This window comes from Hetaerina americana, unplaced genomic scaffold (assembly GCF_022747635.1).
Source record: "Hetaerina americana unplaced genomic scaffold, ioHetAmer1.1.p SCAF_5, whole genome shotgun sequence".
Taxonomy (NCBI): Eukaryota; Metazoa; Arthropoda; class Insecta; order Odonata; family Calopterygidae; genus Hetaerina; species Hetaerina americana.
The window spans coordinates 76,378,823-76,405,847 of NW_027287095.1; the positions used below are offsets into that span (position 1 = coordinate 76,378,823).

The window sequence follows — 27,025 nt, forward strand, 5'->3', positions numbered from 1 at the left end:
AAATTAGTAAGGGTTATTTACCTACTAAACTAACAAAATGGTAATACATAAGGTGCACATCAATAAATTGAGGAGGAATCATTAAAAGAATGCAGTTCCAGGACACTCAACTACACTTTTGAGTCAGAATGGGCATGTCCTAGAGCCAAGTGAATGGATGGCCAGGAACTTATCATTACTGCCGCCATGGTAAGAGTGATGATAAGAGTAACACATTGGGAAATTACCACATCGCACACCTGACATAGAGAAAATATTCAGCCAATACAGAAAAATTCATAATAAGGAAAGTAGAATAAAGGAAATGATATCATAGGATTTTAAAAATTCTTATTTTCTGAGCATTTTCTGTCATAATTATAACTTACAAGGCTCATTAAAGAATAAAATGTGGAAACTTGTGATTAAAAATTTTAAAATCTACTAAAAAGTCAACATACATAGGCTTATGTATATTTATAAGTTTAACACATAAAACTTAGTAAAAATGCTCTAATATTTAAATTGAAAACTTCTCATAATGATATTTTAATTCCTTACCCTTTACTTTTTAGTTTTGGGGAAACATTTTCACCATCTACGTTAGGCCTCTTGGTACTCAGTGAGGAAACCTACGGAAAAATTAAATCATTAATGCATCAGACAGTGAATGTACAAAAAAGAAAACCCGAATGATTATGATAGATAAGCATTCATCCAAATTCTCTAAAAGTGTTCAAAATACCTCTTCTTTGTTTTCTTGAAAATGGTCATTTGATGATTTTTCAATGCTGTATGTAAATTCAAATTCTCCTTTATTGTGGATAACAATGCTTAAGGTCTTCTGAGTACCAGTTTTTACAACACCAAAATTAAGTCCAGTTGAGGGTTTAAGACTATACCTAATATTCCCAGCAAAAAATAAATACTAATATTATAATTGCAATTAGTTCAAAAACAATATTTATTTTAAGTCAGTACATTCTTAAATATTTAATTATAAAGACTACCTTGAAGTTCCTCAACAGTTTGGACCAAATGAAAAAGAGCTCTGCTAGTTTTTTTTAATGAATAACTAGTATTTAAGCCTTATAAAATGATGGGGAATTAGAAAGACAAATGGAAATTTAAAACTTTAAATTAGTTTTTGAAACAATATATTTAAATAAAAAATGCCTATGATCATTACCAAAATGAATTGTACTCAAAACATGCACATTAGAAAAATTTCCGTACACGGCATATATTTTGTAAATCTAAATAATTTCAGTAATTAATTCATAACTGCATTTAAAACAAGTCTATTCCGCAGCCATGGTTACCCTAACCAGACAGCTGAAAACAATACATTTAACAAATCACATGCACAAAATATTCATCCAATTTTTCCAGTGAGTGATGAAAAAGTGTGTATAGAAAAAGAGCTTCTAATTATTTCACCCATTTCAGGTTAGGTCCCAAAATCACATTGTAACTTACATATCTTGTTTAATTTGTCTACAATACCCCCTAGCCAAGGAAACTTTTTCCTGCTTGGAATCTGCACTCTTCAACTTTTCCCACTGAACTTGTGTTCATCTTTCATACATACATACTTCTTCCCTTTCTCCTATATATATCGCTATCCATATGAATATGCTTTTACATGTTTGAATAAGTGGGTACGCTCAGCCTGTACATTCTAAATCACACATTGCTCTTAAGAATATTTCAAATAAATAAACAATGTGGTAAAAGAACACAATCAAATATAACTGTAATATGAATTATTCATTTGAAGGGAATTTAACACTTTGAGTACTGATTCATATCAACAAAGTATTTTGCCCTTGTAAATTGGTCAATCTACATGTGAATTATTACACTACAGTACAAAGTTTAAATGTTGCAGTGAAAATGACAATGTAGAGTTATCTCTCATGCATTTTTGTGAAGTCCATGTTGCTATTATAAATATCAACATTATCATAATTTTGAAGCTGATTATACCCTTCCTTATTAGCAATAGAATTCTTCATTGGTGTATTTAAAATTTAAAATTAGGAACTGAAGCATATTGGCTTGGAATATAGCATCATTCATCCCCAATTCCAGGCAAGAATTTCACAGTCCAAAAATCATTTGCCTTAATTGCTACCAATGATTTTTACACTATGAAATTCTCACACTTTGACTCGTATCAGGGGTGACTTCGCTAAATTACTGTTGTAGTACTTCCTGCAGCTACTTTGAACTCAATCCAGATATTGGTCTATGACAAATTTTCAAGCTAGATCTTTTAATAATTTCTTTAGATCTATGTAGGACTGATAGCCTAGGTCCTCTATGATGTGATCTGTGTATTCTTTCACATTGTTCCAGCCACATTTCCCTATAGCATATGTAACAGCACTCTCTATCATACATAGGCTGTGTCCTTCCATGAGACTTATCTTTTCTAGGTAATTTCCCATACACAGGATATCTCTTCTATCCTTTGCAGAATTCCCTATTGGGTTTGAACAATATAACATGTACTGCATATAATGGCATTTACCTATGCAAAATAGGCACTGCATATATTTAATTGAATTCTGATTTAGACTACCCTGGCTATCTCCCTGATCTCCTTGTCTGTAATCCTGTCAATCCATGAGATGATTAGCTTCCAGCAATAGCAGCATATCTCAAATTCATCAATCTCCTACATATCCCCTTCAGTGCCTAGAGTCCTCATCTCACTGCCATAGTACAAAGCACTCTACCAAACTAAAATTCTATAATGTGACTTGATACTCCAAAATGTAGGTTAAAGTTAAAATTTATGATTTTGAGGTCATAAAGACATGACTACTATGTATACATTTTTTGTACTTACTTTGAGTAAACAGCCTTCAATGTTACATGAACAGGTATATCGGCTACAATTTGATTCTCAACTTGATGAACATTTCTATCAATTAACCTGCATTTCAAAATTGGTAAGTGTTGTACATCAACTTCAACAGTTGAGAAGCACTTGATCTAAGTAGAAAGACAAAAAATATTCATTAACTTCACATCACAATGTAATATTCTTGGGAAGGGAACAGATATAGCAATAAATGTAGGTAGCTGTAGAAGACCCAAGAGGAAAATAATTAATGTACATTCAACTATCCACTTTATGCCTCTTCATTATTCCAATGCTACTATATCCTAAATTGCACAAATAACCTTTGCAGTTATGTAAATAAAATGCCAAGCCTAAAGGGTGAAGAATATATTTAATATTTTGCTCCCAAGTTTAGAATACAGTTTTACTGAAAAAAATATTCAAATGTTTGAAAATAACTTACTAAAATAATTGTAGCATTTCCACAGCCAGGTTCAAGAGTTCCAGATGGAGGTTGTACATCAAGTATTTGATTTAGATCTACACCCAAAGATTGCGTAATATTTTCATCTTCTAAAATCCTGATTTTTCCAGTCAGTATTGCAGATAGATTCCAATAAAAGAGAGAAAGTAAAAGCAGAACCAAACATTACAATCACATGATATGTCAAAGAAAACACAAAATCTTTGTCAAATCTCTAGGTAAAGTCTATGAGTATAGCCTGACACTGAAATATAAAGCATAATAATGTAAATTCAGATTTTTTAGCCTATTACAAAATTATGTGAATGCTCTTTGCAAAAATTACCTATGCAGCCATTCCTTTTTGTCTATACACATTAGTAGCAGGATAGGTTTAAAGAACCATTTGAGGAAAAGAAAGAAATAACAGCCATGGAGAAATGGGTATGCTTCAATTGCCTTTTTTATGTGCAAGTTGGAATACACAAGAAATATCAACACTAGAGCTATCCACATTAAAAGAGTTTGTAATTTTCCACAGACTTTATTTCACAGTACAATGCATTTCACCGAATTGCGGCATCAGATGATACCGCAAGTCGGTGAAATGCATTGTGCGGTAATATAAAGTCTGTAAAAAAATTTCAAACTCTTTTAATATGGACATCAAACAATCCCGCAAAGTGAAGCCCGAAAGTGTAAAGTATACCACTTGAGATGTTAAAGATGTGAGTCGTATTACTTCCTACAGTGGTGTCAGATATATGATAATTCTTATATACATATGGAAATGTGGCACTTATGGTGAACCTGTGCATGTATTTTGAATAAAATAATACTCAATTATGAAAAACCTTCACGACACATCATATTTTTAATTTGATGATGAATTAGTAAGAATAAAGGATCTGAAAATGACATTTGGGACCCAGTGAAAACTGAAAAGATCACAGCCCAATTGTGACAATATATTTAAGACAGGGCAACAATTTTTTTGTGGATGATTAAGAAATAATCTCAATTTAAATGCCAATAAATACAGCACATTTGTACAGTTATCTTAGAAGAAATATTATATATTAAAATTTTAGCTAAAAAAAATCACAATTATATTTCAGAAGTTGGTGACTACAAGTCCTTCGCTTAAAAATACAATATTTTTCTTTGCAAGTAAATTGTGAAGTTTCATTAGGATTTTTCAGGTTCACATGTTCATCAATTTTCAAGTTCATGAAAAAAATTAGGGCATATCAAGGGGTAAATTATTGTATCACACATTAACTTTTGGTGTGTAGTATTGTTAGACCTCTAATGCAGATGTGACACTTAAGTATTAAAATGAAGACAATCTTTATTTTAACGAGTTCATAGCTGAAATATATTGACTTACACAAAGTCTACTTTAAATTTTCCAAGATTTGCCAGTGCAATTAACATGGACCTCTCAGTTTCAGCCTTCATCAAACCAAAGTCCAGATGATTCGGTTCCGTCTCTTCGCCCTCATTCTTCAATGCTTTCATAATTGAGGGATTGCGGTTTTTGCAATGTGCAAAGTTGATATCAACAACCACATCATATGCTTCACCTGACACACTCACAGTTTCAGATAATAATGGCTCATTATCTTCTTTCCTTGCAAACATCTTGAAATTTGAATTTAATGAGAAATTTGTCATGGACACAATTAGATTCATTGCAAATGCTATACTCACAGGTGATCATTTTCATTATTATTTAATTAAAATAATGATACTCCCTACCTCAATGCACAGAGGCTTCTTAGCTACTACTAAGACTTTAGATGGGCAAAATTCAATCTCTATTTCAGTAGTTGTAAACAGCTCCAATATCCCCTCTACTGGTTTTGCAATAAATTCACTACCATTAATAAAATCACTGGACATAACACGCCAATAGAGTGAAGTAGCACACAGATTTTTCAACAATATGCTGAGCCATTGTTTGCGAAAGATCAAAACTTTATCAAAATTCAATTGTTTTGGATGCAACTGAACTTTAGGCTTATATCCTGCACAAATCAGCTGAAATCAAGTTAAAAGATAGATTTTAAATGAATGAAACAATGGAGGGTTACTTCATCATGGGAAAAACTTCATCTTCCCCTTCATTGTCCCCAAAAAACAAGAAATTACCTTCATGTGAATAGGTTCTGGATTATCTTTAATAGTACATATTAAAGTCTCCTGGACTTCATGGGTGTACTCAGGATGAGCTGTTATGCAAATGTTCCCAACATTATTTGCCTATTTTAATATAAGAGAGAAAATATTTAGCATTCATATTTTCAATCATTAAAAAATATTTACCTCAATAAATAATCAACACTAAGTCAATCATCCCTAATGCATAACCAGATGGTTACTTAATTCAAAAGTTACACCTTGATTTCCAACTCTTCTTGATCCAATGAAAAATGTCCTTGATTTGGCTCAAGCATGAACTTAGCTTGCACTGTCACATGACTAATATTTTTAAAAGCAAGTATGCTAATTGCGCTGACATCCAATTTTCTTTCAACAGGCAATAATCCAAAGTCAAGAGCTTCAATGCTATGAAAGTAAGTAGGAGGATACATAGCATGAAGAGATTTAGGTTTTTCTGGGACACACTGAAAGCAGCAGAAATATGAATAATGATACATTTTGAACATTAAATTCATGTTTACAGATATGGGGATATCTACCACTTAGAAAAAACAAAAAGCACTGATACAAGTATCTCAGTATGAAAATTATGTTATCAAGTACCCAAGACATGGACGACAAAACTTTTAACTGCAATATTCCAAGACAAGAATAAACATGGAACTATCATAGAGGATGTGGACCCATAAAGAGCTGAAATTATGCATTTGCATATGCATTTTTTACAGTGGATAATGAATTTGAAATAAAATAATGCAATTATATATGGGCTAATAGGTGGAAATAGCTACACACACAATATTTAAAAAAATGTATTTTGAGATGGCAATTGTTGCTTGATTTTTGTTTTTCTTGTTAAACTGGGACACAGCCAACCAAAATTTTCCAATGGTGAAACTTAAACTGATCAAGCGTGAAAAGTTAGGATAATTTAGTAAAAATATTAATTATGCACTGCAAATTAACATAAAGGAAGTTAAAAATTTTAATTAACACAAACATTAGACTAAGAAGATTATAATAACATGCACAGCTGATAGATTCAGCTATTAATTTGAGGAATTGACTCATGCTTAAAAGCAATAAAAAGTAAATATAAATAAATAGTGAAAACAACCCATTTCTCTTTTACCTCCTCCTTTTCTTATGAAGCTAACTAATCCATCTTGGCTAAACTTTTAAGATTTTCACATTGGATATGGCATGGATATTATAAATATTTCCCAAAAATATCAATAAAATTAATCACCCATGATGAGAAATCGAATGAATCCATTAAAATATCTACATACAATTAAACCCAGTATTTGCGTTGTAACGTTTTACCGAAATTTCCAACATTGATATTACGTCCCATACAATTTCCAAAATTTTCCAAAATATATGTAACACCGAATTAACACGATTTCATTTCCTGTTTTCCGCCATATGCATAATTTAATGTGTTTGACTTCATTCGAACGTATCCACCTAAAAAGACAATAGAGAGCCGTAATATGAACGGATTTGGCGAATAATTTGAATATCGCGGGTACTAGTGACAGAAATGTGAACTACTTGAACTCGTAATCTCAGTAAGCCCGGAAAAAATTCATGTTATGAAATGAATATTTGTACGACTAGGAGTTAGCCACATAATTTATGAGTTGTAATAACACCTGAGGGAGACTATTCGTACCACACAGAAGCTAAAAATATGGGGAATGAATTTGACCCAAATATGATGAATCCCACAAAACGCCACTGGTGAAAAACGACAACTGGGATCATGTGCACCGCCTCGACGCAACAGATATAAATGATGGGTTCCTGAATGTTAAACAGTATTGGAACTTTCTTTACCACATCAACACTACACTGTATCAAAATTAATATTATTTCTTCACTCAATTTTGACGCTGGACATCATGTGTTCAGTTTTCCTCAATTACTCGGGAACGTAAAGTTAATCTTGCTTGACAATAGAAAGACGATGCGAAAAATGAACAATTTCAAGTGAGGGTAAGATAAAAATTTTGGAAACGTTGTTCTCATAATGGAATCTGTAATTATCTGGCGAAATATCTACGATTGCAGGTCTCTACACTGAATAATCGCGACACAGTGAACGATCGCAATTAGATTCTGGAACATGCAAACAAATGCGGACATTAGCCTTAAAAGGAGAAAATACGCCAAGAATTCCAAGTATGAAGAATTACTGAAAGTGGTTTTTAAATCATCGTCTGAGATCTCCTTTATTCTAATCATATCTTAGATCTCCAGAATTTAATATTTTCTTGAAGTCTGTAGCCCCCTAAAGATGTTTTCCATGCAGACAAGGTTATTTTTTAATGTACTGCCAGCAAAAACGCTGCGATTCAGTGGGAAACAATGCCATCGATGGGTGCAAATAATGACTTACTTTCTTATAAGTCACAAATAGAAATTGAAGTGAGAAGCTTCAGCCACTACTGGTTGGTAAATCAAAGAGTTCTCAGCATCTCCTGGGTCAAATATGTAAGAACGTTGCCTGCTAGATATACAATAAATTCCAAAACATGAATGGCCTCAGAAATATTTGTGGATGAATTTCAGGCTCTGGTTGGTAAAATGGTGTCTCAAAACAGGAAAATTCTGCTGCTTATTGATCAATGTCCAGTCCAATGTATGAATTGAATGTATTGTCAGAATGTTTTTCTGAAATGTGTACTAGTGAGATCCAATCACTGGATTGAGGTATAATTAACTCATTTAAGATTCATCATCGAAGAATAATTGTACAGAAATTCATGTTTCTGCATGGTTGTGGTAGGAATATAAAGGCAATTAAATGAAATGTACTGGATGTTTTACACTACTATCTATCATGGGTGGGGAAGAAAGTTAAGGATTCTACAATGTATAACTCCTTTGAGGGGACAGAATTTTATGTTGATTGTGATGAAGAAATTCCATTTGAAGTTATTCATGATGATGATGATACTATAGACTATGAATTCAGTAATTAAGCACATAAAAGTGAAAGTTCTCCTTTTCTATTATTTGAATTTTCCTGAATTTTACACTTATTTCCTGAGGTCCCTAGAAAAGTGCAAATAAGATGCACTGTAGCAACTAAAACGTTGATTTTTTCAAGGCAATTTTGAAATTAGTGTACTTTTTAGGAGGCATTGTTAAATAGCTGCATAGATTTTCATTAAACCTGTATTGTATATTTACAACAGTTGCACGGAGAATAAAGATCACTTATAATTGAAGATATTCTTTGTGAGGGCTTGGGAGTTGATAGCTAAATTGATTCTTACCTTAATGGTGATAAAGCCTTGATAACCAAAACTAAGAAAATGAATGCACACACTAATTCTTTTTAAACATTTATATAAAACTGAAAATAACATATAGGAACAAAGAGAAAAACAAAAACCTGGAACTAATAATCAGGTCCTTGGTTTTAGGATATTAGTTTTTTATTTCTGAATAAAAGGAAAAAAATCAGGTTTTTGTGGTGTCATTATACATAGTATTCTAAACATTGCTGTGCTATCATAGTCACAACTGATGAAAAACATTGAGATCTATGGGGGAACATGAGGCAAAATGCAACTAATTTTGCACAGTATGCCCATGCAAATAATATTGTATACAATTTTGAATATACCTACAAAAAGAGTTCTTCCTTGAAATAAAGTAAAATATGTAAACAAATATCAGTAGAGTTTTTCCTGGGATTTTATAGATGGTTTCTTCTTTGCATAATTCAAGTTCCTACTTAATCTAGATTCAGAAGAATGTTACAAATAATTCTCAGTGAAGCCTATTCATTGGACAAAAACTTGAACTAACTTAACAAAGGTGAAAATGTGCTCAAAGTTGTAAAAATGCACTTGCAAGTTAACTGAATGTTTTTTATCCAAAAATATTATGTGATTAGTAGTTATATGATGATTCAAATGGGTAAGTTTTTCAAATAACTAACAATTCTTAAGTTGACCCTGAATTCCATGGTATTAAGGTGAGGGCATGGTATTTTTTCAGATTCAAGGTTTGACAGACATCATGTTGATGTATATGTATTCCGAAGGTTTAAATGATGGCATGCAATTTCAATTTGAGACAACCTATTTTATAATGTGCTCATATATATCTGGTATTTTGTGTTCATTCTTATTAAAAAATGATGAAAACATTTTCTAATGTAGAGAAAGCAAATTAAACTTTCTATATAGTCTCAATTACAACGGATAAGAAGATTTAGGCATTTATCTAGATATGAAAAAATTAATTTTGCGCACAAACCTTTGTGAAAATGACTTTTGGGTTGGTGTCAATTCGGGGTACATCACTAATTCCACTCACATTGACTGAGTATGATTTCTGCCAGCCAGATATCTCAACAGTGTAACAGCCCTTATGGATACCATTTTCCATGGGACAGTAAGAAATGCTATAACCCACCGTCTCTCCTGGTTCCAGTATATGACGAGCTAAAACAAAAAGAAGCAAATATGAATTAAGCATTGATATATTTGTGTTCTATGGGAATACTCTGTGAATAAGCAACCCAATGTAACATCCGAATGAATATTGATTTTACATAGTAAATATGAAAATGTAGTTTTTAGACAATGATGCTGCTGGCACCCCTTACAAATGAGAGCCATCATGAGAGGCAGGGAGCCCATTTAAGCAGGATTAACCTTAACCAAGCAGAGTGGTTCCTCAGTTTGCTACAATTCCCTCCTGTCTCCTGCACAAAATTTGATACAAGTAATCTCAGTTTCCTGGCAGTTACAAAAGGCAAACATGCAGCCCCCTTTAAGATGCTATATGGGTTGGACCACACACTCCAGCCTCACTAGCTATGCTAATGACCAGTAAACTCCATTTTACCATTAAAAATACATTTGTTACAAAATTATGATCTCTTTATCAGTAAGAAAAGCTTTCCTTGAGCAGCCACCCCCAGCCAGGATAATTTGTCATAATTAGTCCAAACCCAATATTAAATTATTAGCACATTTTATGCTTAATAAAATTAGTCAGTGTGCCAAGGGGATGATATTTGAGGTACCTTTTATGTTATTTATTGAGTTAACTTCCTCAGGTTTCACACTGTTACTACCTTGTGACTGTTCTTGGGCAAGGCTGCTTTTCTTTGATCTTTCTTTTGCTGTTCCATTTTTCAATTCATCCTGGATCTCCTGAGAAGGCGCTAGTGACTATGAAAGAAATCTTGATAATTATTTGCACAATAATCAATATTGTACGAAAACCACAGTAATTAACCTAAAGGTTGGTTTGATAGGTAGAGGTAGAACTCACTCAATATTAAGCCTAAGGACATGCGAAATTCATACATCGGGAGAGGGGACCAGTATCTTCCCCTATGCATCCTATGGTTTCCCAGGGATATCCGGTACCCAGCACATTATGCAGCTTGGTTGGAGCCGATGATGCCCAAAGACTTAACTTAGAAATGAACCAGGTCTTGAGTAACCCAGCACTCTACACACCGCATTGGACTATCACACCAGTAAAAGGGAAATATTCTACACACCGATGAAAAGATAAAAATAAAAATATAATAAAAAGTAAAAAATTGAAATATGTCTCTGGAGAGAGTTATTTAAAAGATTGTTGGCAAAAAAGGCATGAAAATGGTAACATATTTTCATGCCTTTTTGCTTGATAGTTGCAATGAGCATCTATAATTAATTTTTTTCAAGGGCATCAAGAAAATCTAGAGGTATTATTGAACACAATGGACCAAGTACTTCAGAGATATAATAGTTGACATAAAGAAAACTAAAATTCTAGCATGTGGAAGAGAAAAGATGCAGGCAGATATTACATTAAAAGTAAATAGCTAATATGGTAGGTAACTGACAAATGAGGCCATCTGCAGTGTTATAAATACGTGGGTTAATAGATAGAGGTAGGATGGGGTAAAAATGGACAGAAACCCAGACCCACCATTAACCTACTCTCCCTAACCTAACATCTCAAGGAGGAATCACGATGATACTGAAGAATTCTTCCCACAGCTGAGATTTGAATCTGTGTCACAATGGGAGGACAATGCACAACACATACCAACTTGATGGCCTTGATCCATTAAATAGAGAGAAATAAAATAGATGGAATCTTTCACCTATCTAAGAGGTAGCTTAATATGGAATGGAATGAGCTCAATAGATATCAAGCTGAGAAGAACCCAGACAAGAAGGCATTTGCTATAAAGAAGAAACTACTTTGCTCAATGACGATAAGGGTAAAAATATGGAAGCAATATATGAAAACACTTATGCAGAGAATGGTATTCCATTAATAAACCCCCAATTAAGGGGCATGGATCATTCAAAAATTAGTGGTAGATCTAATGTAAAGCAGACCTGAGAAGAATAAAAGCCTTAAAAACCTGGTGCTGGAAGCAGATCCTGAAGATCAAACGAACAGATAAATTTAGAAATTAAGTATACAGAAGAGTAGAGGAGGTGAAGCCAGTATGGGGCGCAGAAAGTAAAACAAAAATCAGATAGATTGAGCAAACCTTTAAATAGAATCACTTTGACAGGAACATAAAAGTAGATACGGAACCATGATAAAGACCAAGGGACAAATACGTGGGCCAAATAAAGAAAAATATTAGACTCAACCCTATGACTGAATAGCATTCAAGAGCAGAGTCGAGTCGAAGTGGAGAGCTGTAGTCAACCAACCTTCAGATTGAAATACTGATGATTATGAACTTAACAGTAATATTATCTCAATCACATCATAAACCAAGAATGGCAATGATGCATCATTGGAATTTTATTGATATTGACTCAATATTATATGTAGACTTTTGTCTTCTGATGGGTGTAACATAAATTATAACAATACTTACATCATGGTCATTATTACTTGAAAAATATTCCTGCAATTCTACTCTCTCCACTTCAAAATTAATATCCTTCATTTTTGAGACATATGGAGAAAGTTCAGACACATCCAAAGAGCATATATTGAAAAAACTTTCCATATGCTCTTTAGTTCGATTAAACCACTTCTTACTTATATGTAAGTATATCATATCATGTGGTTTAGTAATGGCGATATCACCTGCCAAAGATAAAATACAAAACACAAGGAAAGAATTATAGTAATTTTTTGTTTCAAGGAAAATGAAGTATTGAAATGGTAATTTAACTTTGTTTGAGATATTTCATAGTGCTATGAGAAACATTTGCTCAGAAAAATGTAACCATTTTAAAATATACATTTTGGTTTGTCATTATTATTTGTTAAAGGCCATTTAGCTGATAAATTTGGCTCAAGAGGATATATTAGTTCAAGAGGTGTGTATGTGTGGTGTTTAAGACAGTACTAAAGAGCAGAAAACTCAGTAACATCACGCTCCATGAGAGTCATGTTGTACCCAATCAATCAATAGCAATCATTGCTCCTTTCTTGCTAGAATAACACCATTTAAAAATAATGATTCAGTTCTTAAGGTTAATTACATAAAATATCCATTTGATTCTATTGGAGAGGTGCACCCTTTCAATCTCTCAAGTCTAAATGCTTCTACTCTATTCTCATTACTTTGACACTATACCATATTCAACCATGCTTTCTGCGGATGAAAAATGTACAGTGGATTGAAGTGTGAAATAGATTTAATAGATGCCCCAGATATTGACTTTCATGGGTACTTGTCCCATTCAGAAACCCAATATACAGTGACCTGTTTGATTGTAATACAATAATCAGGTAAACAGGGAAGTAAATGTTAGATACCCCAGCCCCTATTGACGCTAAAACTGCAATGAACTGAAAAACATCACAGAACTTAAAATAGTATGAGTAACTATTAAGAATTAGATTATCACGAGTTCATCTAACATTTTAGTGAAGGTAAGAAAAGAGTACAGTGCTGTAAATGGAACAGTATGAATGCATAAGTGCAAAGCACATTTTTACTCACCTTTGCTCTTTTGAATGGCTATTTGATTATCAAAATGAGGTATTCCATTAGGGAGAACCAAGTTATCCAAGAAACTCTCTACTGTACTTGAGTCAATGTCTGAAGAATTGACAATAACCACAGGAATTCCATCAGCCCCTTCCAGATAATTTTCAGAATTTACAGATTTCTGTTGAATGAATAACTTATTTTATAGTACTATCAAACCAAATAGAGGATAATATATATCATTGCATTTATTAAATGTAATTTCAATTTCAGTAGCTGTGGTATACCTTCTTTGAGTGGTATACAACTGGTAAGAGATCTGGTTTTTTTGACACTTTGGGTAGCCTTGACTTTGAATCCTTAATGAAAAACTTTCGCCTTTCTTTGTCACCAGAAAACAGCATTTTTTCCAATTTTTCAGACCAATTTTCAAGCAACTTCAATAAATTATTCAAAACATTATCAAAATCATCAAACTGATTCCACAATTTGATTGTCTGACCAATATCAAAGCCAATGGCATCGCACACTGTAATGAAGTGAAGCAAAAATATTGTATGTATCTCAAATCATATTTATCAGAAGATTATTCACTGTACACACAAATAAAGTTTATTCCTTAACTATAGTTATATACATGATATTTCTGAATTTTGTATGGAATCAAAGATATTTTGATAGGATTTTATCCTTAGCGAGCATAAAACGTAGTTGAGCTTAATGTCTTTCAATAATTCACTTTCCATCAGAATAGAAGATTTTATTTAAAATGTATCTATTACTAAAAAGAAAGAAAGCCTCGTACTTTTCCACAGATTTTATTATACGGTACAATCTGTGGAAAAGTACGAGTCTTTCTTTCTTTTTAGTAATGGATATTAAATACTTCCACGAAGTGAAGCCTGAAACAATAGAATATAAAATGTATCTATTAAAATGTTTTTAGGAAACTGCAAATTTTTAATCTGAAGTAAATTAGTCAAGTCTAATAAGTTTATTGAACTACAAGTCTAATGTAGTGGAAAACAGACAAGAACTGATTGCTATCCAGAAAAAAAGTTTAAAAAATGCCTCGTAAATTCTGGAAAATTCTGCAGCTTGATTTTTCCCCTCATTACAATTATGTAACATGAAAAATGGAAGACTATTTTTTCTGAAATATTCATATTTTCAATATCATCTTGATTCCCATAACACACATACCTTCAATAGGAAAAGGCAAACTGACAGCAACTTCTTCTTTGTCTTCCAATCCTCCTTTTCTTAGTTGCAATTTACTTGCAGAACTAGTCTTCAATGTTTTACTTTTAATTTCATCCACTAATTAGCTCATTGATAAAAATAGAAATGTTAAAATTACCATTATTAATTAGCAATTTTTCTCAAAATATACCCGTTGCATTACCTATTCATTATGCACACAAAAACCTCCCTCAGCAGAAGATGGAATTTAACACATACTAATTACGTAGACTTCCACAGAGTAATTAAGTATTGCGAACATACCTTTTTTCACAGACTTCTTAGCATCAGTCAGAGTTGATGTTGATGCTCTACCACTTCCCGACCTCCTAAGAGAATCAGTGACTTGGAGAGCATTTCCATGGCCTTTTCTATGAGTGAGTTTAGATATTTTCTTCCCTTTGTTATTAGCAACTTTTTCCATTTCCACAAAATTCTAAAATTCATAAGAAATCATCCACACAATGAACTAGTAGTGAATTAGAATGAAATAAAATAAGTTATGAAAACAATAAAAAGTAAGTATCTTCATTTTAAAATTTAAAGCAATCTTTAATACATTATTTTGATGGCCTTAATTTATGGATAAACTCTAAATGGAATGCAGTCATGCAATTTGCAGCCAATCACCAGTTAGCTGATTTAATATTTTTCATAAAAATATGCCCGAAAATATTTAGTATTAGGTAAAACTCAAACAACTCATATGGATAGCATGCTGCCCTCCAGGCAAATATGAACAAACCACTAAATATAGCATCTATGATGCAGTGATTTATATATTAGTGAGTTTTAGCTCCGAAGCTGATTTGTAGAGTTGGTTCCATAATGTATTACCATATTCAACAGTCACAGATACCTTCTTCCAGTTATTTTTTAAATAGCAATTCAGATTCCAAAATTATTTGGTAGACTTTACTGACCCAGCAAGCTAAATTTTGTCAGAAAACCCACAAAAAGTAGAAGATGGAAATGTATTGTGTTTGCAGGAAAATGTTTCGATTCCACTCAAATAGAAAAATTATGCAGTTTGTAACTAAGAACAGTTCTTAGCAAAAGGATAGGACTTAATGCCCTATTTATTATGGATAAGTCAAAATATATATATGTACAATGAAATTGAAGCCGTGATCTGGTCCCATGATTGATATACATACCATACACTTTACCTTGAAATATTTCCCAAGACTTCATATGTTATTAAACATTTGCACATTCCAAAGTTTTGTGAGTATCAATATATAAAGCCATTATGCTTCTGTTTAATAAAATACAAATAAATCACAAATGATTGAGTGAGCAAGCAATTTGGTGGCTAAGAACAAAGGTGTAGATGACTTAAACTTCATAATTCAGATTCGAAAGAAACTGCAGGAGATGCCGCAACAGTAACTGTTAACAGAGTCATCTGCTAATATGCATTTCAATGCAAAAATTTCAGAGGGTAAAAATCATTCGCCTTGATTAAGGCGAATGATTTTTACACTGAAATTTTATCATTGATATTTATAATTCAGCATCATATCGTTGGTACGCTGCATTCATTCAAATCTATTGACTTCGTAACAAATGACCACGAAGTCACCAAATATACATCTGAATTTTTAAACTCCTTGAATGCGCCAATACTCAATTTACGGCTGAAGATTGGCTTGGTGGTCATGATGCTTCAAAACCTTAACCAACCAAAACTATGCACAAGCCATTGTAATACTTTTGTTGTTATATTGCATTTTTTCTTATATCATTATAACAAGTAAACTATGATTAGAATCAGTACAGTTCTTGATTTATAAATGTTATAACTAAACTGTTCATTGATTGTTTGGTGGTATGAAGTTTGCCGGGTCCGCTAGTATATTATAATATACAGACTACATAAATATTTACATGCATTAAAATTTTATGTTAACTTTATACAAACAAAATGGTTTTCATTTATCATAAAACTAATTTTTTATGTAAAAATGAAGAGAAGGGACTCTATGGCTTCAGCCTAAATATCCAATAGGTACCTAAATTACCTTAAAAATATTGTGGAGAAAGTAAATTATTACCAGCACAGTAGAACATTTTCTAAGCTGCTTTAACTTCATTTTGATGATTTGCATATGTTCATCTGATTCCTTTAAAGTGCCATATTTGTCCTCTAAGAAGCTAGTCACTCCTGTCACATGTGAGACATGAGAAGAGTTTTTAGTTTGATCCATCTTTTCTTCAAGGTTCTCGTTGTTTGACTCCTTGAATTCTAAAAAAATAAAAAGAAACCAGCTTCATGCATCATACTTGTTCAGTAAATAAAATGGTATGAAACACCAAACAAAAGTGCCATTGGAGCAAAAAGTAACATCTGGATAGATAGTCATGAAGCATTCTACGTCCTGATGGAGGATGTAGAATACATTTTACTGTATAAGACAATTATGATTTAGAAAATCTCACAACATTCAGATACATACCTCTGATCTTCTTCCTTTCTTTCAGGGTATCAATGCAATTTTCAAAGGTATTATGTATGAAGGCACAATGCAACAAAAAATCTCTGCTTGCAACTTTTAACAATGTTATCAATACTCTATCCACACTTGGAAAGAAAACACTCCACAAACTTGGAATAACAAATCCATTGCAAAATTTGGGTTGTTTAATTCTATATTAAGAGAATAGACAAAAGAAATATTAAAATCCATTCTTTAAAGGCATAACAATGTCGCTTGGTATTTCAGTATCTCAGATAGAGTGGAACCTTCCTATAATGGTGACTGCTTCATGGGTCTCTACTAGTGGGTGGAGCAGTCTTTCAAAGCAAGAGGGTGTATACATTTTCTTAGAATTTAAATAGCATTGCACAAAAATGAATTCATAAATATATACAAAATAAAATTCACAATTTTCTTTAAAAATTTGTATTCTATGTTTTTTTCCTCCTGTAACTGACCTATACTTTCATTTTTTTCAGTTTATTAGAACTTCATATTTTGGCTGCATCTTTATCATTAAGTGAAAGTTTGTGGCCAAATAATGGGTAGAATATATCATCCTCTATTAACAGTTCCACAGGATGAGCCACAAGACCCCTGACTCTTTCAGTTTTCTCCAGCTCCACATCTAAGTCATGTATGGTCTAATTTAATCATTTCTGCTCCACTTCTACCTATTTACCCTTTTGGTCATTGTCTGACCAATAAGTGGTAATTAGGCTAATGCCTGGGATTGTATATGCTAGCGGAGGTTAAGAACTTAGAAACTAATTGATAACAGTGTCTTTGGAGTGTGATACTTATCAGAGGTGAATTCATTAACATCTCAAATGGGTTCAGCCAGACTGCCAAATAGTGAGAACTTGACTTATTATAGTTTCCACTGTATTTAAGATCTTTCCTCACTCCTAAACCAAAATTTTCAAGCAAAGGTTTTGGATCACATACAACACCAAAATCCTAGAGGGAAATTCGTCAAGCCACAAACTGTACTTCAAGAAAATGATTCATAATTACCATAAATAATTGATAGTAAGCAGACCTTTTTCTTCCAAAGGGACTCAAATTCATCATTTGGCATAGAATTGATACCACCAAAAAAATTGAGTGAAAACCCCCTGCAAAACATTCCTGACTGTTTATGCAGATAAGTATTATTAGATAGGTGCATTTGCAATTGAAAATGATGATATATTTTCATAGAAAAAATAATAAATGACAAAACCGCTTTAAACAATTTGCTATATTGCAAAATTGCTGGAAATGCACTGGCCTCCATCCTAAACTTTAATTATGAGCTTTGTTCATGATACAGCACTTCTTTCCAACAGCATTTGCTGAATGGAGAAATCCCCGGGAGAATGTTTCTGCCCAATGCCTCACAGGTTGGGTAGCAGTTCCTAGCAACACACCACATCAGCCAGCCTTCATGCACACCAAATTTTACTCTCTGCGACTTTTTCCAATTTACAAAAATTTAATGGGTATTGAAAGGAAAGATTTTCAACTACATGGATATCTGAGACAAAATGCAATGCAACAGGTTAACACTGCCACTAAGAAGGGCTTCCAATAATGCTTCCACCAATGACAGGAGCATGGTCAAGTCAAGAGAGTGGAATCAGAATTGAAAAAAATTGAAGGAAGCTGTCACAGATGCGTCTTTTAGTTTTTTATTCCTGGTTTAGATGATTTTTCAAACCTATTAGTTATTTCACTCACTAGTCTGCACTCATCGGCTACCAATCCCCTACAATGGCATACTTAAAGATTATCAAATTGGAATCACACTCACACTCATTGCACACAACACACATGGACATAACCATCCAGTCATTTCACTCATCCTTAAATTCTCTTATGGCAGGAGTCATCAAGAGATGGGTAAGACAGGGTGCACACCTCAGGCTGTATGCATGAATGCAAACAAACGTAACACATATTGAGACACTGGGTACTTACAACATTTCATTTTTATGGACACAATTTAACATTGAGTATAACCATTTTTTTCATGATGAGCATACCTGGCAGACAAGACATCCTCTAAGAGAAACTCTGGGATTTTGGAAAAATGTAACCCACTGGGCAAATCCGTCCAGAGTATTGTTGCAACAGGAACATATTGAGGTTCTTCCATAATGGTTACCTCTTTATCATAATGCACCATTTTAGCTTTTTTCTTTGATGACCCCTTTGAAGATCCTTTGGATGATCCCTTTGATGATTTGGAGCCTTTAACCTTTTCAATGAGAGATGACTTCTGATCTGTGCTCTCTGCTGATGCTAAAGGTGCAGTAGCAGCCTTTCTCACTTCAACTAAATATGTGGCCAATTTATTTGAGAGTTCTTCTGCAGAATCTACATGAAATAATTATTAAAATTACAATATAATTTAGCACTCCAGCTCCAAACATACTGAAAATAGCGCTAAAATGTTTGCAAGTGAAGCCAAGAAATCTGACTTAATTATACTCTGATTGCATTATAAAATAATTTAGAGGAATTCATTCACTAACTATCCCAACCCAAACCTCAAGGAAACTCATATAAATGAAATTAACTTAACTAGCAAGAATGTGACCAACTGCATTTACTGAGTTCATGGTTTAATGATTGTTTGAAAAGGAAATTTAATATAAAATAAAAAACCAATGGAGTCAAACCAATTTATATACATTCAAAATGTTTCAAGTCAAGTCAAATATCATAATATGTAATTACTCATATATCAAATTCCACATTCTAATACAGCATGAAATCACTCAGGGAAAGTGCCGGTCTCTGTTCCACATCAAGTTCACATTAAGATAAATTCACATTCTAAGTACTCTGTGAAGCTTGTTGTTTATTTTGTGATTGAATGATCATATTGTGTTTGTATGAATCCTTGGAAATTTCACATTCCATGAGATTTGAGTGCTCCTATCACTGAATTTCATGTGTACTTCAAAATCATATTATTTACAATTTAGATCATATTTCCCAGCTGTCTATAACAAAATGTGAACTATATAAACCTCAATGTATCTTTATATGACCTAAGATATAAACTGGAATTGATTCAAACAAGCATATACTTATGCCATAAACTCTCACATCTTCCATAGTGAAGAAACAAAATTTTTAGGCTGTACTATTTCTGAAACCTTAGACTGGTCCAGTCATAGTGATAACCTAGTTAAAAAAACTACATCTATACATTTTCCTGTTGAGGAACATGCAAAAACAATGCCAAATAATATACCATAATTTCATTGCTACAATTTCAGAGTGTAAAAATCATTCGCCTCGACTGGGATTCGAACCCAGATCCCTCAATATCTGGTCGAGTGCTTTAGCCAGTTAAGCTATCAAGGCTTCCTCTTAAACTCTGAAATTTTTTTGGGCTTTTAGATTAACAAGATGTTGTGACGAAATACCGTACATACAATGTCACAAGCATTCGTAGTTGCGGACGATGCACCACAGTCCACGAGGCTAAAGCCAAATTTTAAACACTTAGGCTGTTTATACCTTGTCATATTTCCAAAGGAACTGCAGGAGATGCTGCAACAGTAACTTTTAACGGAGTCATCCGCTAATGTGCATTTCCATTGTATGTACAGTATTTCGTAACAACATGTTGTTCCTTTAAAAGCCCCAAAATTTCAGAATTTAAGAGGATGCCTCGATAGCTTAACTGGCTAAAGCACTCGACCATATATTGAGGGTTATGGGTTCGAATCCCAGTCAAGGCGAATGATTTTTACACTCTGAAATTGTTGCATTGAAATGCACATTAGCGGATGACTCCATTAAAAGTTACTGTTGCCGCATCTCCCGCAATTTCTTTGGAAATACTATTAGTTGTTTACTATACCTGTTTCTTCTCTCAAATTAGATATAAGATAATCTTCTGAGGTATATCAAGCCACAGACAAAGACTTCTCAAATTACAGAAAGGGGCTATTTGAACTATTGCAGCTATCTATAACACACGTCCCGCAAAACATGTTTTGGTAAACACAAAATCCTAATCCTTACCTGAATTATCATGCTGGAGGCAGCTAGCTATATTTGCTCAAATATATCCCAACCTCTTCTCTCCAACCAGCCATGAACACCACTATCACACCCATCAATCCCTAAACATACATCACAGTAGGAATGGACTCACTTTCCCTGACAGAGGCACATGCCATGCCATTTCAATTCTTCACAACTAACTTTCCCTTGACCTTAAACAATTCATTCTTTCCATACAATTAAGATCAAAGTATTAATCCATCTCTTAAAACACTCTTGCTACACTCTTAATGAGCATTTATCCATAAGGTGATTGACCATGATATTTCACTGATACTAAACTATACCTGTGTGTAATTATGATTAATCCTGTGCAAGGAATCAATACTGAAAAGAAGAGAGACACTTCATAGGTATGTATTCATTTCTTTTTCTTACCAATTTCAGGATCAGTAGAGAATCTAGTTTCTGAAAATGCAACATCATCTTCTTTTGGTTTGGGTAACTTGGAAAAAAAATGATTCATTTCACTGAGGAGGATATTCTTAATTTCATTTCCAGCTGTTGAAGTTCCAGATATAGATTCCTCAATGATCGAATCATCTATTTTAAGTATAGGCAATCCAAGTTTCTTTGAAGCTCTATGAGATATTTGTACACAATCTGTTGAGAAAAGGTAATACAGTCATTTAAGCATTATTTCCAGAAAAAATATATATGTTATTACAATCACCTTACACAATTTTTTATTCAAAATGTACCCGTGGAAGGAAACATACTTCTGAATTTACATAGAAAAAAAAATGCCAATGGATGACATGGGTGAAGAATGAATCGATAAAGACAATTACACTGATGATGATCTGTATGACTTGGTTATAATACATGGAATGATAGTTTAGGGGGTAGAGTATATTGCTACTGACCAAAGAGTTCAGGAGACACATCATACACCACCCCTCTCCACCCAAGCTGTGTGTTTTTTTGAGTACCAGATCTTCCTGTGAAAAGACCTCTTCCCTAATGTGTGAATTTTGGAAACTAAGGACTGTTTATAACATGGAAAGCAGGATCACCATGCATGTGATAAGGAAGAGGATATATGTATATTGCTCAAAAACCAGTTTGATCTTGATATCAAAGTCAATGAAACAAGCACTTTACATTGCACTGACACAAAAACTTTCCATTTCTATTATTTGACATGCTGTCATGGTGAACTACATATTTATCATTTAATATTTTCACAGCCACATGATCATACAGTTCAATAAAAATCCTGTGCATGAGTTAATGCACAACAAAAAGCAGACATATGAGGATACAGATGGGGGCAAAATAAGGGATAAGCACACTCATAGAAGAATGTAAGGGAAAATATTTCATATATGAGTCAACAAGTCTAAATGTCTAGAGATAAATATTTTTAAATACGCAGGAAACATTTCTAAAATATTCTTCAATTCTAAAATAATTGAATTAAGTGAATTTCATGCTTTGGTTCGAGCCTGCAATCAAATAGGACCTACCCAAATCTTGTGACAAATGAGAGTGATATTTCTCTTTATCATAGGACAGAAAAAATGAATTAATAACAGAACAATGGATATATACCAGAATGATAAAAATTTCTTCTTTTTCTACAATTCATCTCAAATGATTTTTATTCAGACAAACTCAATTAAAGGTGATGAGTAGAGAATGAACAATAAGCATTTAGCTAAAACATGATATGCAAAATATTTATTGATGAAATTTTGTGAATGTTACGCCATAGGCTCATGTTGGCACTTCCAAATTTCTGTATCCAACCCTCCAAGAGACAGACAAATATTGACTTCCTTCATGTAGAAGCCAAGAAGATCATAATTTAGCTAATCTTGACCATATTAAGATAAAGGTTATTTGTGTGGAAAGGATATGAAAGCGACACAGAAAATTTTACCAATACCATCACAAGTAAAACTGTCACACACATTCATTTATCCTATAAGAAGTATTGTTTTTGGTAGGGTACTCTATTCTGCATATAAATTCATACACTACAATGCTGAGTGAGTTAGCCAGGTGTGCAGTGTACCTGCACCCTTATTCTAAGGTTATGAATTTGATTGCTAGTTCTTGGATGTTTTGTAACCTAATATTTAACATCATAATATTGGCAAAATAATATACTATCATTGTTATTAATGTCAAAACATCATTTTGCCATGTAAAATAAGTTGACGAAAAGTAGAGAGGCACAAAACACCCATACATAGAGTAAGCACCCATACAAGGAGTAAGCATATACATTGATGGCAGTAGGAGATAATTACCAGTGTATGGAGCTCCATGAAATACAAATATTGAAGCAGACTTAGCAGGGACTGGCCCTGATGTGAGAGATTCCATAGAAGAGATTTGGTCTCTTTTCTCATCTTCCTTTTTAATGATATTTTCAAGTAACTTTTTTACAGGTTCCTGTGGCCCATTCTCAATTTCAGGGATCTTGATTTCACCAGCAAAATATTCTACATTCAAAGAAATGATGATCTTATAAATCAAATAATGGAGTAAAACTGAAATCAACAAAAACTACGGTCTTACCAAACCAATAAGAAATGAAAAAATATACAAATCCAGGTTTTAGATTCAAGGAGAGAATATTGAACATACCAGACACCAAAAAAACCCATTCCCCAATATGATAAAACAAGACTGAGTAGCTTTGGGTTAAGTCCAAAGCTGGTAGGAAGGCAACAATCCCAAATTCCAAAGAAACTGCGGGAGATGCCGCAACAGTAACTTTTAATGGATTCAACCGCTAATGTGCATTTCAATACAACAATTTCAGAGTTTAAAATTCATTCACCTAGACCGGGATTTTTTTAAATTCAGAAATTGTTTCATTGAAATGCACATTAGCAGATGACTCTGTTAAAGGTTACTATTGCGGCATCTCCTGCAGTTTCTTTGGAATTTGTCAAGGTATAAACAGCCTAAGTGTTTAAAAGTTGGACTTGAACTTCGTGGACTCTGGCATATCGCGCATGACTATAAATGCCTGTGACATTGTATGTACAGTTTATCATCAAAACATCTTGTTCCTTTAAATCCCCCAAAATTTCAGAGTTTAAGAGGATACCTCGATAGCTTAACTGGCTAAACCACTCGACCAGACATTGAGGGATCCGGGTTCGGATCCCGGTCAAGGCAAATGATTTTTACACTCTGATATTGTTGCAACAATCCCAAGTTCAGATGCAGCTTCTGGTCATAATTTTGCTGTCGTGCATGCGAATTAGCGAGTAAAAATTAATTATATCTAAATCAGGGCAGGAAATGAAAGCGGTGGTGGAAGAGTGGGTGAAGCTTAAGAACTGGTATAAAGAGCGGCAAAGGAAACAATAGGAATGGGAAACAATAAGAAAAGTAAGAAGCCATGGGTCATTTAAGAAATGTTTAAGATTATGGATGAAAGAAGAAAATGGAAGAAAAGAAATATGGAAATAGGGAGAAGAATGTATATAGAGAGCTAAAAATAAACTTAGGCAAGTAATAATAGGGCTAAAGAAATGTGGTGGAAAGATCAGTGTAAGGATATGGAGAAATTTCAAATAATAGGAAAAGTAGAATAAGTATAATGTATGAAAGTAAGAGAACTTTCAGAATGTAGCAAGAGAAAAAATGTACAAACATACCATTAGAGAGAAGACAGGGAAGTTACTAATAAAGGCATAAGAGATTCAAGGAGGTGGAAATAACATTTAGAAGATAGTATTTGTATGAAAGATATTAGGCCACCCAGTTCAGATATAGAGAGAGAATGTGACCTAGAAAAGGAAGATAGAAAGAGCATTATGGGAGATAAGGTCAAACAAAGCATTTAGAATTGACAATATCCCAGCAGAATCACTAAAGAGTTTTGGGAAAAATGAAAGGAAGGGGATCTTTGAACTTAAACAAGTATTTATGGGGAAGGAATACAGTCAAAATATTTTCTTTGCTGAATTTTGATTCTGATTCTGAAAAACTGTAAAGCAGATGTATCTGAGGAATAAAGGACCATAAATTTATTTTCAGACCTAGCAAAGGTAGTTCTAAGAATCTTTAAAAGAAGGTTACAAACTAGTGCAAACAATTACCCATCAGTTTAGCCTTACCAAGGAAGAGAAATATATGATGCCGTTGTAGAGATGAGAACATCATTAGAAAGGAACATTGAATATAATCAGGCTGAGGTCATTTGTGCCATTAGGGATGGACAGGAAAGGATGAAGGGTGAAGAGAAACCAGCATTGGCATTGGCCTGCACTTTACAAAAGGCGCCAAGGGGTCCGCAGCTTAAAGTCCCATCCGACAGATGGCGTACTCACTCAAAGTGCCCTCCACAAAGCACCTCGAGTAGGGATCAAGATACCACTGAAAAATATTCAACACCACCAGGATTTGAACCCAGGCCTTCTGGGTGGGAAGCCAGTACAATAGCCACCTCACTGAGCTTGGTTTTGCGGCAAAACTTAGTGTCCCTTGCACCTACCCCAAGCGGTTTTATCCCCTCTGACCAATAGGAACAGAGTGGGAAATTCAATTGCATTACTTTAGAAACGCAGCCTGTATATACATAAAGTAAAGGCTTGTAATTAAAAAACAACCAGAACTGGGAAAATCTATGATCTGTAAAAAATTTTGAATTCATGGTTGTTTCCCATAAAATCAGAAATAATTATCTTGATTGCCATTGTTCACTTCTTAAGAAAAACTAATGCGTTTATACATTTGCATAGATTTGATTTTATGTACTTGTATACCATTTGCTGCAGGGTTGTGCCCCTTGCCTTTTATGTAGAAATTAAGGATTGATTTGATGGTCGTAAATTAGTAAAATCAGCCTAAATTATAGGACGCTCTCTTGAATTTAAGTAATAAAAAAAATCATTTATCAATACAAAGAATAACACTGTTACCAAAATGGAATCTTATGGAACTTCCGTAATTACTGTTCTACTGATGAATGTACAGTGCAGACTATCGAGACAAATCGGCACTTTTTACCTACTGCTATCCACGCATGACTGGATTTAATGATGAGCTGGCCCTCTCATATAATAGGTATATGGCTATCATGTTTACCCTTAGTAAACTAGATGGATGTATTGAGTTTACATAAAACTGAAATTCTTATTTCAGTATGACAGGAATATCAAAACACCATCACAGATTAACTAAGGATAATTTCTGTAACTAATAATTCCCTCACTATGATCAGATGTTTGGGAAAAATTCATTACACTTTTTCTAATTAGAGAGGATTTTTACTGCATCAAATAAATAAGTATGGGCCGTGGTAGTCCAGGGGTAGAGCAGTTCACTACTGACTGGAGGGCACAGGTTTGATTCAAGGTGGAGCTGTGAGAATTTTCAGGTACCAGATCTTCCAGGGAAACCATAACCAGCACAGGAAAAGGCACTGGCCCCTCAACTGTGATGCATGAATTTCTCATGCCGTTGGGCTTAGTGAACTAGCTTGGGTGAACTCTACCATCACCTACCAAATGGACCTTTGAGCTGATTACTGTGTTTTTGTTATGATTAAATGAGTAAGTACTCACTTTCAAGTGCTGTTTCTAAATACATCTGATTTTTTTCATGGGATAAGTCAAATGTTCCTAGGTTTGTTCTCTCTTCCAGATGAAATGATGAGATAGATTTTCTGGACTTTGATGCAGAGCTTTTTCTTCTGGAAGTTCTAGTTGATTCTAAAAAGTGAGACAGAAGGAATGGGGTATTTTTGTGAAATAAATAAGGTCCATTCAGATACATTTCCTGTTAAATGCCATCAAATGAGAGGTAATCTGAATGAAAAAAAATATGCCCTTAAAATGGTGTATTCTTCCAATTTTTGTAAGGAG

The 27,025-nt window shown here is 33.6% G+C and overlaps 1 protein-coding gene and 1 non-coding gene across 2 annotated transcripts in view; both read right to left on the bottom strand.

Moving 5' to 3' along the window:
• The window catches only part of LOC139694120 (hydrocephalus-inducing protein-like), a 95,847-nt gene that overhangs the window by 13,940 nt on the left and 54,882 nt on the right, over positions 1-27,025 (bottom strand). The window contains exons 22-35 of the mRNA XM_071592550.1: positions 23,450-23,644; positions 21,570-21,794; positions 19,209-19,484; positions 16,701-16,891; positions 14,908-15,079; positions 13,689-13,930; positions 13,414-13,582; positions 9,741-9,928; positions 5,699-5,926; positions 5,451-5,561; positions 5,058-5,339; positions 4,687-4,940; positions 3,297-3,414; positions 2,837-2,982 (exon numbers count right to left, since the gene is read on the bottom strand). Of these exons, the coding sequence (XP_071448651.1) occupies positions 2,837-2,982; positions 3,297-3,414; positions 4,687-4,940; positions 5,058-5,339; positions 5,451-5,561; positions 5,699-5,926; positions 9,741-9,928; positions 13,414-13,582; positions 13,689-13,930; positions 14,908-15,079; positions 16,701-16,891; positions 19,209-19,484; positions 21,570-21,794; positions 23,450-23,644 (2,797 nt within the window). The remainder of the gene's footprint in view (positions 1-2,836; positions 2,983-3,296; positions 3,415-4,686; positions 4,941-5,057; positions 5,340-5,450; positions 5,562-5,698; positions 5,927-9,740; positions 9,929-13,413; positions 13,583-13,688; positions 13,931-14,907; positions 15,080-16,700; positions 16,892-19,208; positions 19,485-21,569; positions 21,795-23,449; positions 23,645-27,025) is intronic.
• On the bottom strand, positions 20,411-20,483 carry TRNAS-AGA (transfer RNA serine (anticodon AGA)). Its single transcript has one exon. It is a non-coding gene; the product is annotated as a tRNA-Ser (tRNA).